Source organism: Cucurbita pepo, chromosome LG15 (genome assembly GCF_002806865.2).
Source record: "Cucurbita pepo subsp. pepo cultivar mu-cu-16 chromosome LG15, ASM280686v2, whole genome shotgun sequence".
Taxonomy (NCBI): Eukaryota; Viridiplantae; Streptophyta; class Magnoliopsida; order Cucurbitales; family Cucurbitaceae; genus Cucurbita; species Cucurbita pepo.
Genome location: NC_036652.1, coordinates 295130 through 310949, shown reverse-complemented (window position 1 = coordinate 310949; position 15820 = coordinate 295130). Strand labels below are relative to the sequence as shown.

Below are 15820 nucleotides of genomic sequence, written 5' to 3'. Positions count from 1 at the left end.
ATTGCATTGCTGCAATAAGTGGCTATGGTAGTTTCATGAGTGGTCAGATTTGTTTCCTTAAGCTCTCTTCCCTTGTGGGTATTCAATAATTATAATACGGCTTGAAGAAACTAAGGCTCTGCCTATTCCTTCCACTTTCATTTCTCACCCAAAGTTTAATGCTTTTCATCAAGAAAACTCAGCATATGCCTTTGGTATGTATCTACAACATAACTTCTACTTATTTACTAAGTGCATATGTATGTATCTACATAGTGGGCATTGGGGCAAGATCGGAGACGAGAACAGGGAATGTAATCCCCTTCCTGACTCTGTTAAGCTAATGAGGAAAAATCTCTCACGGCTCCCTCTCCCATATTTTGTTTAAACAAAACTTATTCGCCTTGTTCAAGATAGGTTCTAACAGATTCAATGAACCTATCGACAGAGAGTCATTTGGTCAAACGAGGATCGAGGATTGGAAATGTGATTATAAAAATGGGCCACAGGCACTTTGAAAAGAGTTGATATTAAAAGTCTTGAAAACATGCAAGGTAGGGTAAAGATGGAATTGGATCACAATTCACAATTCACAACCATCAAAATATCCAGTTAGATTGGCCTCAAACACCTTATCAAAAGCAAAAGATAAGATAACATGACTTTTGCAATGGATGTACTCACAGTTCATTGACGAACGGCAACCCCACGAGATGCACGAACAACTCTCACGTGGGCTGGGGCCATCAAAAGGTTGGAGTGGGCCGACCTGTCGAACATGAGGAAAGGAGGAAGGGTTGTGCTCAGGAAAAAAGAGCAGAGACGAAGAGGAAAGTGAAAGAGTTTTGAGTATGGCAATGATAGGTGGACGGCATGTCGGACAACATTAATTGTATTTGGATTTGGGATCGGAACAACTAGAAGTGGGTTTCGTTTCATACTTATCCGTGGGTTATTCTCTTCTACTTATTCCAAATCTACAATAATTGGATGAAGTGGCCAGCTTCCTTCCTGCCTTTCAATTCTATACCTATACTTGAACTCCCACATCAGTTGGGTTCGAGAACAAACCATTTTTTATAGCGGTGTAGAAACTTCTCTCTAATAGACGCACTTTAAAACCTTGAGGGAAAGCCATGAAAGGAAAACTCAAAAAAGATAATATCGGCTAGCGGGAGGCTTGGCTGTTACAGTTAAGTTCCTTGTATGTCAATCTAAAGCCCGAAAATGAAAGCTCAAAGAAGACAATATCTGTTAACGGTAAGCTTGAGCTGTTATAGTTAAACTCCTCGTGTGTCATTCTAAAGTCTAGAAAGGAAAGTCCAAAGAAACAATATCTGCTAGCGTTGAGTTTCGACTTTTACAGTTAAGTTCTTTGTGTGTCATTCTAAAGCCCGAAAAAAAAACCCAAAAAAGACAATATCTGCTATCTACTAGCAGTGGACTAGGACGGTTAAAGGTGTCATTTTAAAGCTTAGAAGGAAAACTCAAATATGACACTTCAGCTTCAGATTTCTGGCTTAATATATTTTTTTACATTCTAATTTGTTGGCTTAATTACCAAATGTGATCATAACCGATCAACTAAATCATCATTAGAATTTTAATTTAAGAAATTTTTTTAAGTGTTGACCAAATCATCATTACCAGATTCCGTTCCATGTACAGAGACTTGACAGCTCTCGGGAGTCTATCAGTTAATTATTAGATAAGAAAGGTTTGACATGAGAATTATGGCTTCTGTATACCATAATTTCTCCCTCCTGATCTAATATAAACCAATTGATATTTTCTCCCACCTTTTGGCCATGCTCAATTATCTGGTGGACTCTAGAATTCGCGAAACAGTAGATGTGAATAAGTTATACAAGTGTTGCCCTACAATGGAGGAAACAGATGAGGAGTCTATATCAGGTGGGCGTAGCAAGGAGACAAGGGGAATAAGCCTGTTTATCATCTCCCTTAGACAGTAGACCAATCATGGGCCAACATCTGTCTCCCACCACATGTTGTTTCTCACAAAGCTTCACAATCCTCTCTCTATATAATCACTACCCTCTTAGCTCATCTCCAGGCCACAAAAACTAAACTTCCATTGTTTCTCTCTTTTAGTTCTTTTAGTTCTTCTTCTTCTTGTTGTTGTTCTTACATTCATCATGAGGAGTTCAAAGATCTGGTTATGGCAACAATGTTCAAAGCAAATCAGAGAGCAGAGGGCAAGACTTTATATCATCTGGAGATGTGCTGTGATGCTTCTATGTTGGCATGATTAACTACTCATCCAAAGCCAAAGGTAGAGATTTAAGAGAAGTCAAATTGTCTCCAAGGACACCACACTCTATTACGCTAACTATAATATACAGAGTTGAAGAAGCATAGAATGTGTTCGAGTTGTAGACGAGAACAAGTGACACTATGTACAGTTGAGGATCGAATCGTGTCAACTAGGATTGCAGAGAAATGTTCTTTTATTTCACTGTGTGAAATACTACGTTCTATACTCCTTCCATAGAAACAGAGATCAATTATGCTGTGAATCCTTCTGTTCTATCCTACCCATTCTTGTGGGGATCCATAACAACAAACAAGAGTTCATTATAATCACGATTTGGCCACTAAAAGGGTGGTTGTATTGATGTTCTTTTACTTAATCATGGGATCCCCATATAACCTAATTCAATCATAGATCGTCACATCAAGGAGTTTGGGAGCCAAGTCATTGGATTACTTCAGAACCTGGATACAAAATCACCACACACTAACTTCAATCCGTACCAAATTGAATAGCTTTTTAGGTACCATCCACTGTAGGAGATGTGCCAATTGCCTTCAATTGGATTGCTAAAAGGTTAAGCAATTTTCTCCTACATTCACTGTGGTTGAATGATTATTAAAAGAAAAATAAAGAAGTTTCCAAGTTTTCCACTTTTTGAGAAGTCCACTATACTCTTTTCAGAAGTCCATGAAGTCTTCCTCTTAGTTTCTGGAAGAAGATAGAGGGCCAGGGTTGCACTATGTTCTCAGGAAAAGAGGTATTCCAACATTTAAACTTAGTGAATGTTTTCTCTTCCCAACCATTTTTCCTTGACTTTGTGGGCTTTCATGACTCCTCTGAGCCATTAATTTATTCCAAGTCCTTGGAGATTGTCCATAACTTTATAATGATGGGTTAGAATAATTTAGTTCCAAATACAGCCACTGTTGGCTAAGCATCTTTGCAAACTTCAATGAACCAGTTTTCCACTGACCAGAACAAGACAATTGCATCAGACCCTCTCAACCACAGCATGTGTGAGAAAGAGAAAAGACGATCTAATTAAAACGAGCAAACATGATTTATTGGCGGAAGATATCAACAAAAACAAAAACAAAAAACAAACAAAGTGGAGAATTAGAATGACAAATTGAATCATATAAACATACCTATTTTCTTCATCCGGTTGAATAAAGTTTGGGAGGAAGCAGGTAGCACCACCAGTCGAGGTTTTGATTATGAGGCAAGTAGCAACAAGGTTAAACGAATTCCCAAGTACGACCAATGCCAGATAACGAGTGTACCTATTCATCACCTCTCATAAAGGGTTAGAAGAAAATCAATATTCTCAAATCCGACCGATGAATAATAAATTATCTAAACATATATTTACAGTAACTCTCCCCCCCACAAAACCCATTGAAGATGCATTAACAAAAGCGAGTCATATTATATTGCTCTTTCGTTCTCTACATCAGCAGCTACTATTATCTTCTACTGTGTACAAGAAAGAGAAAATTTCATACTATTCTCGTCATTGATTTGCTTGAAGTAATGACGACCGGAGCTTTCTTAGGATGATTATTTATTCTAAAGCTAAAATTAAAAATCTTCTGATCGATACTACGGAAGCTGGAGAGTTAAAGCTTGGTGAAGCACGTAATGAATTCCGTTTGATACTTTGTTGATTCATCTTTTATTACTAGGCAGAAGTACCAGCGCAATTCCTTAAAATCTCATCGAATCTATCATCTCCAGCAGCCTTCCTGGATCTTGACCACCCTACTTCGAACTACCTGTGAATTACAAATTATTTAACTTGCACGTTCACAATATTAGACACATTTATTAGTCAAAAAGTAGTGCAAATAAAGGCCCGTTGGGGAACATTTCTGCTACCTTTCCCTCTATTTCTTATTATTTTGGAAGGAGAAATAAAAGTGTGATCTTGGAAAGTTATCATGGAAATGGGACAAAATAAACATAGAATCCCTAAAATATCTGTTTATTAAAGAATGTAAATGAATAACAAAAAAACAAAACAAAACCATTCCCAAACACGTCATAACAAAACACTTCCTGTTGCCTGTATTCTTGATACGGCAATTACACCTTGGGAGTTCGTTCATTTTCCAAAATCTTATGCAATTTAACTCAGCCGTAATGGATATAATTGGCCAAAAAGACTCATCAAATAGAGTAGAACAAACCAAGAAAAAAATATTTTGATGTAGGATCAGTTTTAGCTTTTAGAAATGCTGCTAATAGCTACATAAAAGTAAGTACTCAACAACTTGAGAATTGGACTTTGACTTACGGTGGACTTTTGACCTGTCAAGTGGCAACCTACGAGTTGATGGAGCTCGGGCCACAGATGAAGCAGCCACAGCTGCAGCCGCAGCCACACGTATCCTACAAACGTGAGAAACATTCTACATTCAAGCACACAATCAGCTAAATAAGCCTGATGCTAAAAGAAAAAAAATATGTACCTTTTATGGACATCCACATATACGTCTGTCTCATCTACAATTTCCTCCTGCATTGTGAGGCAATTCAGTGGAAGCCAATTATCTATTTTTACAATATACGTTGAAACATGGATACGTGCATTTTTTATGAAGAAACACAGAAAAGATAAACCGTAAATGAATTTTATTTGCACAAAAAGATTGGTCATCAGGAGTTAAAATTTAAGTTGATAGTTCAGCTGCCTAATCCTACTTGTCATGATAGAACAAATTAATAATTATTTTCTACTATATAAATTGTGGAAGTTGTGCTCACTTGCAGAAGTTCTTCAAAAACATCCTCTAAAGTGATTATCCCAATAACTTCCCCATCTTCAATATCTTCAAACAAATTGCACACTCCATTTGTTGCAACCACATTATGCTGCATGGTTTGCCTGTTATCAGTATTCCTTGGAGCTTTTTCAATGTCAACATCAACACTTTCCAAATCATTGTCATGTTTTGAGAGCAAGGGAGTGAAAAGCGGAGATATCTTAGAGGTAAATTTATTTTTCTCATGTTTATCTCCATCACTGACAAACACTGAGTTCTTATTCTTCTCCTTGACCTTGACTACAGCCGCCATATGACTACTTCCCTTTTGGAACTCATTTAGGATATCATATAATGGCATATCTGAAGGAACCCTGCATAACATGTTAAGAGGTGAAGTCATTTAGAATTAATTAGATATAAGGGAAGAACATTCATTACCTAGGAATTCTCCGTATGGAAACAGCACTGACTGGAGTTTCCGTTTCTGCTCTTACTGTCAGAAGACTTTTCACCTGAATCCAGGGGGAAAAAAAAAACTTGCAACTAATTGAAAAAGATAGTGCAGGGCTCAACAATCACAAGAAAATTGGAATTTCTTTTTAAGAAAATGAGCGATGTTATTTCCTACTCTTGAGAGCTTGCCATTGCATTTGAAAAGAAACATACAAGTCAAATGGAGGTTGAAAATGAGAAGGCATAAATGTAATTGCAAAGAATTCTACTGATACCAATAGGAGACCAATTATATTCTTTGGATTCTCAGAATAGACTGGGACACGACTATGACCACGTGCAAGTATTTTTCCAATTGCTTCCCTGTACAAGAAATAGGGTAAAAATCAGTTTGCAATTACTTGGGTTCCAGTTTAGTTTGATAATCATTTCTGTTTTCTGTTTTTGGTTTTTCTGTTTGTAAAAACAAAAACCATGAAACCATTTTTTGTTTTCCGCTTTTTAAAGAGGAGAGAGACATATGTGGAGGCAGGGAAATAAAAGTGAAGAGAAGAAGAGATAAAGTTTTTAGAGAAAAATCTTGGAAAGTAATTGTATAGAGATAGAGAAGAGGATTCAAGGAATTTAAACCTGCCAGAAAATATATTAGCAATCATCAGCATTATTGGTATAAATGAACAGAAAGGCAAGGTTTAACAAGAAATAAATTAATCATGATTTTGATGCCAAACTAACCAGTCCAAGTTGGAATTCACATCCAAAGAAAATGTTGATTCTATTGGTGTCATAGCCGCCTCTGCAGTCTGCATTCAGAAAGTTCAGTCATTTGATCTGTAAATTTTCTTTACAACAAAGTAAATCGAAAAGATGTCTCATAATCTTAAAGGAGTCAAGCTTATGAGTGAGACTAACAGCCGAAGGTCTCAATAAAAAAAAGGACTTGATTGAAAAATAAAAAAAGCAATACGTGAGGAATTAAATTGGAACTTTGAAAATGAAAAAACAGAATTGAAAATGGTTAGTATATTAAGGAGGTAGCTGTAAAGTTATATTGAAAAGTACAAGGAAAATTTTGGTCATATGAATAAATACATAATGACTAGGGACACAACCAGATGGTGATGGTATAAAAAGCAACTAATATCCACATATCCAGTAGATTTTGCAAGCAAAAATCCTTGACACTCCCAATTTACTAGAGGAAAAACATGAATACTTGTTATATTAGACTAACCCTTTATTAAGATTCTATACACGTGTTTTCAGAACAAGTATTTTCTTATACCAAACCAAAATGCAGGAGTTTCCCTAAATCAAAGTGGCATGATAAAACAAAGATGGTAGATAAATCATAATATGCATAAAGATTACAAGGCTCATCTTATGAGAATAGATACCTTTTCTGTCAAGTCCAATGCCCCACTGATGATGGTCGTCTCATCGTGTGTGAGTTCACCTCCCTTCCCAGCCTAAATGAAAAAGTAACTTAAGGACCATTTCATAATAAATCCCTGACATTTTACTCTTAATCAAATCTTGCACCCTTCCACAATGTTATAGCACGGTTTTCATTCTTTGTCCAAACTAGAATGTATCTCATTAACTTCAAATGCTACTATATTATACTTCTTGTTACCTCTTGTCCATGGATAGAAACAAGGGCTTTCAACTGAGCTCTCCTAAACAGAGCATCATGGTGACCAAGTAATGCATCCAAGACCTAGAGCCAGAATATCGGTAAGTAATAACAAAGGCCACATGAAGAAAGTGAAATAACCCAGTGTACATCTCTTCAATCTCAAATATGCAATCACCTACTTCGCAAAACAGTTAATTAAACAAGATAGAAAAAAGGAAGACAAATTATTCCTTTTCATTGACAAAAAAAAGAAAAAAAAAAGTACAGTTATTCCTTTTCTCTTTGAAAAGGTAGAACTAAGGAGATATATACTGCAAGAGAAGGTTGAGAATATGGAAGAAGGTCCAGGTTAACTTTTTGACACTGCAAAAGTGAAGCCTACATTAGAAGCCAAAGAAGAAATACATAGAGTAAAGACTTAAAGTCGATGCTTTATTGTTTAGTTCAATCATAGGTCGCTACAACCCATGGGTTCAGCTCAAATAATGCAGCACGCATACGAGACAAACTAGCAGATTTAAGGCTTACTCAAATTCTGGATTTCATGATTACCCTAATATAATCACCAATCATGAAATTTATAGAAAAGTAAATAGACGACTTCAATTAGAGGAAAAACAACAAAAGGTTAATAGACGACCTTTTTGGAGTCAATGCATGATCAGAGTAGAGTGGAATAAGGAAATAGAGTACAATCTACAAGCAATCATGCACAAGAGTAAATTTCATATGCAAGAGAAATACAGGAATGCAGCAGCAGCTTTCTGCCTACTTCAGAGGTTACCTTTCCAACCGGGTACGAAATTGGATAACAGATGATCATCAAAATACGCACTAGCCATATAAAATTTGCACCAACAGCAAGTCCATATCTCGAGCATATTGCTTGCGGAATAATCTACTAAATGATGAAAATTAGATGCAATATGGCATAGGCTTGTTATAGAATGAAACGTATTGTCAATAGGAAAAATGTTATACCTCGCCAAAGACAAGAACAAAGGTCACAGATAGCAAAACCGCGACAAAAGGATGGAAGATTTTATCAAGGTATATAGGAAGAGCCTTCAAGAAAATTTAAAAACGAAATGAACGTCATCAATTAATTATCTACTTGCCATAAATCTGACGACTCCAAATAATAAGAGCGGGATGCAAGTAACCAGAAATTAATAGTATTCAGCATTGAATCCATAGATTGAATTGAAGAAAAAGAAGAGTCGTAATTAGAACAGAATTTAAGAGTGCAGAATCGAATACCTCCATAGCACAAGCATTACAAAGCAGCAGCGTAACTAGCAATTGGTGCTGCTTCTGCAGCACCGGAATAATAGTAGCTACGCAAAATAGAAATCAAGCAATGAAAAGCGAGTACGAGCATAATTACAAAAGAATTGAATCAGAGGGAGAGTGGAAAGTCAGCGGACCAGCTTGCTTTTTCTCGGTGGAAGAACCAGTGCGCTGCAAGATTTCAAGCTCGACGAGGTTGAGAGACATGAGGCCAAGGGTGAGGCCGGACATAATACCAGCGAACAAAACGAGGAGACAGGAGAGGCCAGCGTAAACGAACCACCATGCAGTGGGAAAAGGAATATCATCGGCTTCCACCACAGGGACCTGGTAATGATTATGGTTGTTGTTGAAGAAGAAGGCGGCGGCGGTGGTGGCCAATGTCAAGGAATTAAGGAGCAGCATTGCCGGAAAAAGGGGCGGCAGACAGAAAGGGAAAGGGGCGGTATGAGCAACGAGAAAGCGAAGAAGGCGCGCTTGACTGGACGCTTCTGATTTCATGGCGCCTTTTTTTGTTTTCTGATCTTCTGATTCCACGTGGGCCAGACCACAGGCGATTATTTGGACACGGCAGCTGTCGTTCTTTCAGCCTTGCTGATGCAATCGATCTGTCGTCTCTAAAATTTCTACTTCGTACTTGCCTCCTTTATATATCCTCCAAATCAAAAGGTCGTTAGTTTTAAATTTAAAATTTTCAATTTTTTTTTTAATTTTTTAAAAATTATCAAAAATATTTTTACGGTTAGTTTTGGATGGAATAAATCCGAGTGCTCAACCATGGACATGCAGTGGAAACTACCAAGCTGGAATATGGTATGGACAGAGAAAATTTTCGGTGAAGCAATGAAATGTTTTGAGATCGGAAAGAACACTATTGGTGAAAGTACTCTGTTGAGCCGACCCTAACATTGAGACACGAGGGCTAGGAAGCAAATGAGATTAGATATCCCAGTAGCCCTAGCCGTAAATGATGGATACTAGGCGTTGTGCGTATCAACCCGTGTAGTGTTGTAGCTAATGTGTTAGGTATCCTGTCTAAAGACATACGTTGATGGTGTCTGGATTAGAGTGTGACAGAGTTCTGCATCGACGATTGGTGACACAATTGGGTGGGAGATGTAGGGCTATTGGCAGTGAGACAAACACAATGGCAGACATTGAGGCTCGGTTGGAGGACTTTCTTCATCGTTAGTCTAACAACCCAACTCCACCGCTAGCAAATATTGTCCTTTTTGAACTTTCCCTTTCGGGCTTTCCCTCAAGGTTTTTCAAAGACGTCTATTAAGGAGAGGTTTTCACACCCTTATAAAGAATGATTTGTTCCCCTCTCCAACCGAAATGGGATCTCAGAATCCACCCCCTTCGGGGCCCAGTGTCCTCGCTGAGACTCGATGCAGGATCTCACAGTTAGGTTGGCCAATGGTATGACGATGGACGAGACAGCGATAGGGTTTGACTGAAAAGGGACGACACTCGGTGCTAGGGCAAGCGGGTTATACTCAATTGGACATTTGTTTCAACCATAATTCTCCAATAAAATGGATCAACTTCTAGATGAAAACACTCTTTAGAAGCTTTTGTAATATAATGCATGAATATCACCTAACAAGAGGCTCATTGAAAAGGGATGAGGCATACAGCACCAACTAAATGGGGCCTAAACAATGCTCATCGTCTTGGAGCCTAAACAAAGACAAACCAACCCAAAAGCTCCTTGTGTATAAATAGAGCCAATGAACATTCCAAAATGGTCAACTAATCAATACCAAACAGATGGGGCGGCTCGAATTCGCATACACATTAGCAGCATTATTGTTCGTTTTAGCTCTGATGATACCCGAGATAGAGGCGCAAGCATGGTCATACCCTCCAAAACCCCTTTGTTCTTCACAGTTTGCGCTCGCAAGCTACGCTTGTGCGAGGCTGCCTCTCAACCCAGAGCCCCTCCCAATTTCTCCGCCTCCTTCGCCCCATAGGCATGGGCATGACCACGACCACGACCACGACCACGACCACGACCACGGGCACGGACATCACCGTGGGCATCACCATGGGCACCACCACCGCAGCCGCTCGCCCATCGAAGAGGAATGTTGCCGATGGGCAAGGCAAGTGGATAGCGAATGCGTGTGCGATGCCTTAGCTCATTTGGCTAACTTCATGGTGCGACCCTCGCATGTGTTTACCGTGGCCATAACAGAAGACTGTGTTGTCACTTACTCGTGCATTGGACGAATTAAGATTTGAGCACACCATATTGAGTATTATCGATGACATTAACAAATTATAGGTACGATATATGAATGAGTACTAATATAATATACTACCAATATATCAATAACAATATTATATTTAAAATTTGATATTGAATGAGTGTTGATATTCTACCGATGCACGGACTCTGTTTATGTCAATATGTAACGTTTAAACTCATGGCTTCAAGGAGTTTCTTTCTACCTTAACCGAACATGGCTCATGCTGAACTAAGCTTCATTACTTTTATTTTAGGTCAAGGCCCTTCAAATACAACTCACGTCACATTTCATCTAAAAAACGTGTCCCACATGTTTCTGCAAAATTATAAAAATAAAAATTAACGATAACTACAACTATTCACTTTGTTGATAGGTTGTCTGCTAATTAATAAAAATATTCTTAAACTCGTCCGTTTGTTTTCAAAGTATCTCTAACCTTTTAAGAATTTTAATAATATCCTTAATCTTTTAAGAAAAAGAAAGTCTCGTTGACATGATCGAGCGAGTTGTAATGGCCGACAACATCCTGAAACTCGAAATGGCGTCAAGACATATGTGAGTCATGTTGATGGGAATTGAGATGACAAGATGAGATGCGACGTTGCATTGACAGACCTTGTCCCCAAGTAAAGGTAAGGTCGAGCCGAATGACTCGGCCTAGTCTAGAGGCAAGTTGGTTGGGTCACAAACGATTGAACATACATGCGCAGGCAGCGTGTGTGGTCGAACAAGCTTGAATTCTACACAAGCGATGTTTGATTAGCGAAGACAAACCTCGCCTAAGGTCTCATAAACCCTCATAGCCGAACTTTAGAAAAAATTAAAAAATACTTTAGTCAAATTATTTCAAAAATACATTTAACTTTTAAAAAAAATATATTTAAAAAATACCCTTAAAATTTTCAAAAGTTTCACTAATACTCTTAATTTTTTTTGTTTTTTTTAAAATAAAACTTCAAAAACACCTTTAAACTTTTTTAAATTCGAAAATATTTTTTATTGTTTAAAAAATACTCGTGAATTTTCGAAGGTAATATTAAAAAATTGAGAGATAATCTATGAAACGTCAACATATAGTTTTCGTTCATATATTGACGGTAACGTTTTCGTCGAGAGCGTGAGCTTCGAGTGGGCTATGGAATCGGTTGATGCATTATCTTGAGTGCCAATTGCAAATGGGATTAGGACTGCACTACCCATGCATTCCCAATTTTTCACCTAAAAAAACATCTCTTTCTTCAAAGTCAATATATGCCTAAAATATTCTAATTCTCTTCATTATATTGTCCTAAATCCACACACCATGCCTCTTTTTCTAATATGATAATGAGCATCTTCTTTCCGAACGTCGCCATCGGTGCGAAAAAAATTACTTTTCGGATTCTTCGTTGCTAGTTGGTTCGCCTTCAGGTTCTTTCGTTATGGACATCTTTACCACATCCATAACATGCTCTAGTGCTAGCCAACCATTCTCCGTCATGTCTCTAATCACATTTTGGACGTTTTCGAGACTTCTGGATCGATCTGGAGAAGTTTTCTCGAAAAACTCCACGTCAGTCTAGGTCATGATTTGTGATTCGAAAATTCGAAAAGTGGGTCGTGAAAGTTTTAGTCCAACAAGAATTGCTCTGATACTAATTGAAGAAAATAAACTATTCATTCACGAGTCGTCGAGTCCATGAGTCAGTTACATGCTTAGAGGCAAGACGCATTTTTGGTGGGTGACCGCCTCATGTACAGTGAGCACGAGTGAGAGGACAATCTCCTTACCCCAATCCTGGGTGGCTTTCTTTGAAAAATACTACCTTGCAATCCTACTAGCTAGTTGCATTAATTGTAACAGCCCAAGTCTACCACTAGTAGATATCGTCTGTTTTAGCTCATTACTTATTGTCTTCAGCCTCATGATTTTAAAACGTGTTTGCTAGAGAAAGGTTTCCACACCCTTATAAGAAATGTTTTATTCCCCTCTCCAACCGATGTAGGATCTCACATTCCACCCTCCTTGAGGGTCCTGCGTCCTCGCTAGCACACCGCCCCGTGTATGAGTCTAATACCGTTTGTAGCAACCTAAGTCCACTGCTAGTTGCCCGCTACGTGTCACCGTCAGCCTCACAGTTCTAAAACATGTCTGTTAGGGAGAAGTTTCACATCCTTATAAGGAATGTTTTATTCCCCTCCAACCGATGTAGGATCTCACAATCCACCCCCCTTGAGGGCCTTCCGTCCTTGCTGGCACACCGCCTGCTGACCAATGTAGGATCTCACAATCCACCCCCCTTGAGGGCCCTGCGTCCTCATTGACAGACCGCTCGGTGTATGAGTCTAATATCGTTTGTAACAGCCAAAGTCCACTACTAGTAGATATCGTTCATATTTGCCCGTTACGTGTCGTCGTCAACCTCACAGTTTTAAAACATGTCTACTAGGGAGAAGTTTCCACACCCTTCTAAGGAAAGCTTCGTTCTCCTCACCAACCGATGTGGGATCTCACACTAACACTCGTTCTTTTGTAGCCTAACTTAACTCGTTAAAAGCCGTAAACATTATAGAAAGGATTAAGCAACACAATGATTAGTTAATGAATGATAAACGAAAGAAACCCGAAACAGAGAATATAATCATCATCCCATCTAATTCATCCGTTAGAAGCGAGTAATGCAATCCCACAACGTCGTGTTTGAGGAAGCTTCATGAGCTTTCCACCAAAGCAACAGTGGTTCCCACTAAGCATATAAACACAATGATAAACATATATAAACATACATCATTTTATTCTGTGCTTAGCCATGCGCCATTGGTGCGGGGCATCTCCATTGCCACCACCACCACTTTCTCCACCAAAAGCTGCAAACCTCATATGAACATTCATTCATCTTCTATAACAAAATTTCAGCACTAATACTAATTTGCATGCATGATCTAGCAAAAACATTACGAAAAATCAAAAGGGTAAGATCGTATGGATTGATACGATAACCGTAGCTAATTGGATCTAAGAACCTTCGTAGTTATGCAAACTCGTAGATCATATATGTTAAAATCCTCTTATCAAGATGATTTCTATCACTAATGACTGTAACTCGAAGGAATCTGAGCTAAGTAAGATCTAGATTACCTTGTTGATCAAATATAAGACAAGAAAACTTATTTGAAATTCGAACCATCTCATAAGATAATTTGATCGTGTTCTAATCATGCAACATAAACGGCATAATCTATCAAGAATTTGTAACCATTTGAGAATAGATGACGCCCCACTAAGCTGAAACATCTTCCGATTAAGTCTCAACTATTAGTAAAGCAGTCGTACTTCCTTCACGTAGAACTTGATTTAGCTGCTATTTCCAAAAGGGGTTAATGCAAATAAAAAACATCTCCCGAATAAGCTTCGTGGTTGGGCGGTCACATAAATAAATTTTGATTCTTGTGATAATTTTGAACAACATTCTTGAAATTTATATTATATGACTGTGATATCTTGATTTATATATGAAAGCTGTGAATCGTTTAAATATGAAACTCAAAAGCTATGATTCTCGTATTGAAAATAATGTTAAAAACAACGAACATGTTATCATTAGATGATCTCGATCAAGTTTTTGTTTTTATTTGTAGGTCAAGGTGAAAAAAGAAAAAAGAATGAAATAGTAGTAGGAAAGCCATGCAAATGCATCATATTGATGTATTATCTAACGGGCGGCGGCGGCGGCGGCGGCGGCGGTGGTGGGCGCCCTCTTGAAAGGCATTCTGAAAGCCTTATGTTTCAGATAGGGTTGACCGTGGGGTTGGGTCAGAAAGTGCGCTACAATCATGGCGCTTGGTCCAGCCACAAGCTTAGTCCACGCCTCGTCACCTTCTTTCCCTTTCTTCCTAAACGCCTCCGTGGCATCCACCCTGTGTATCTTCCAGCCTTTGACATTCCTAAGGCGAAGGATTTTGTCCACTTGGCGACACGCCAACTCACACGTGTTCGCCTTGATCTCCGCAATGGCTTCTTGTAGTAGCTTCTCTCGTATTTCATAGTCTGAATTAGATGCGCGAAGGTAGCGGTCCAGCTCCGGGACACCAATTGCCTTCCTGATGCCGTGGGAATAATCCACATTATTCGGGTCGAACAAGTTTCGAACCTCCTCGACAAGTCCATTTTCAACCATCTTATCCACTCGGTCCGACACCGACGAATGGAGAAGCGGCATCGAAACGTCCACCCAAAGAAAGCAACATTCGTATTTTGAGCGAAACGTTGGGTAATCGTCGACTAAAGCCTCGACGTAGGAGTTGGAACCGCCGACTATGATTGGGAGGTGGGCACGGTGGACGATGGAGTCGGCGGCCAGGGTGGCCATGCGGCAGAATTTGGCGATGCCGAAGTCTAGGAAAGGGCTGGCTATGCCGAGTAAGTGATGCGGTACTCCACGTTGCTCGTCGGGGGTGATTTTGTTGGTGACAATGTCGAGGCCGTCATGGAGTTGAATTTTGTCGGAGTTGATTATTTCACAATTGGCGAAGTGGGTGGCTAGGTCAATGGAAAGCCGGGATTTTCCGCTGCCGGTGGCTCCCATCACCACCACCACCTTTTGCTTTTCTTTGATCAGCCGCCGTGCCGGAGTTAACCCTTTGATGTTCACTTCCCCAAATGGAAGCTCGTGGTTAACCATTGCCAAATTACTGATCATGGCAGCTTGGTTTGTTAGTCAACGGATTTGGTCAACGGGGCTGGCTCCTAAATGATTGAGCTGAGGAGTGAGCTACTTATAGGGATTGGGAAGATGGTCAACGGAGTGGCTTAATTCATCAGTGGATTGTCTTCGGACAGGATTGTCTTCGGACAGTCAACTAAAAAGCGACGACTTCGATTGTACTTATGTTTCTAAAGGATTTTGTCGCTCTTTTTCACGGTTTCCGACATGTTATGTTAGGTTATGTTATGTTTTGAAGGCCTTATAGCTCTATTATAGTCCTTTTTATACTTTAGGGATAAGATTCTCTCGGAATTGCATGCTTATTGTTCTTTTGCTTTAGGGTTTATCATTAGATTCTCGTAAGAAGGTAGTTCATTAAGTGATTATCAGACATGTTGAGGATTGTCGGGAGAGAGTCTCCCAGTGTCTAATTTAGGGAATGATCATGGGTTTATAAGTAACGAATACATCTCTAT

General features: G+C 39.0%; 3 protein-coding genes across 3 annotated transcripts; 1 reads left to right on the top strand and 2 right to left on the bottom strand.

The window, feature by feature from the left end:
* The first annotated feature begins 1795 nt into the window (after positions 1-1795).
* Positions 1796-2694, top strand: LOC111811136. Its single transcript, XM_023697877.1, has one exon. The coding sequence runs from the start codon at positions 2136-2138 to the stop codon at positions 2250-2252; it is 117 nt and encodes a 38-aa protein (XP_023553645.1). The 5' UTR covers positions 1796-2135; the 3' UTR covers positions 2253-2694.
* Positions 2695-3663: 969 nt separating this feature from the next.
* Positions 3664-8938, bottom strand: LOC111811135 (putative DUF21 domain-containing protein At1g03270). Its single transcript, XM_023697876.1, has 13 exons — positions 8542-8938; positions 8375-8451; positions 8096-8179; positions 7899-8012; positions 7112-7195; positions 6873-6944; positions 6211-6278; positions 5751-5838; positions 5461-5534; positions 5021-5393; positions 4726-4772; positions 4551-4645; positions 3664-4029 (listed from the first exon to the last, which is right to left on the bottom strand). Exons 1-13 carry the CDS (start codon positions 8903-8905, stop codon positions 4016-4018), a joined length of 1554 nt encoding a protein of 517 aa, XP_023553644.1. The 5' UTR covers positions 8906-8938; the 3' UTR covers positions 3664-4015.
* A 5238-nt stretch (positions 8939-14176) lies between these two features.
* LOC111811102 (adenylate isopentenyltransferase 3, chloroplastic-like) lies at positions 14177-15575 on the bottom strand. Its single transcript, XM_023697832.1, has one exon. The coding sequence runs from the start codon at positions 15336-15338 to the stop codon at positions 14352-14354; it is 987 nt and encodes a 328-aa protein (XP_023553600.1). The 5' UTR covers positions 15339-15575; the 3' UTR covers positions 14177-14351.
* Positions 15576-15820: the final 245 nt, after the last annotated feature.

Bases quoted from the DNA above. Each gene is read 5' to 3' on its own strand.
- LOC111811102 (XM_023697832.1), bottom strand. From the start codon at position 15,338: ATGATCAGTAATTTGGCAATGGTTAACCACGAGCTTCCATTTGGGGAA.
- LOC111811136 (XM_023697877.1), top strand. From the start codon at position 2,136: ATGAGGAGTTCAAAGATCTGGTTATGGCAACAATGTTCAAAGCAAATC.
- LOC111811135 (XM_023697876.1), bottom strand. From the start codon at position 8,905: ATGAAATCAGAAGCGTCCAGTCAAGCGCGCCTTCTTCGCTTTCTCGTT. The intron at 8,452-8,541 runs GTCCGCTGACTT...TATTTTGCGTAG, and splicing joins CACCGAGAAAAAGCAAGCTG to CTACTATTATTCCGGTGCTG. The intron at 7,196-7,898 runs GTAACCTCTGAA...TTCTGGCTCTAG, and splicing joins TTTCGTACCCGGTTGGAAAG to GTCTTGGATGCATTACTTGG.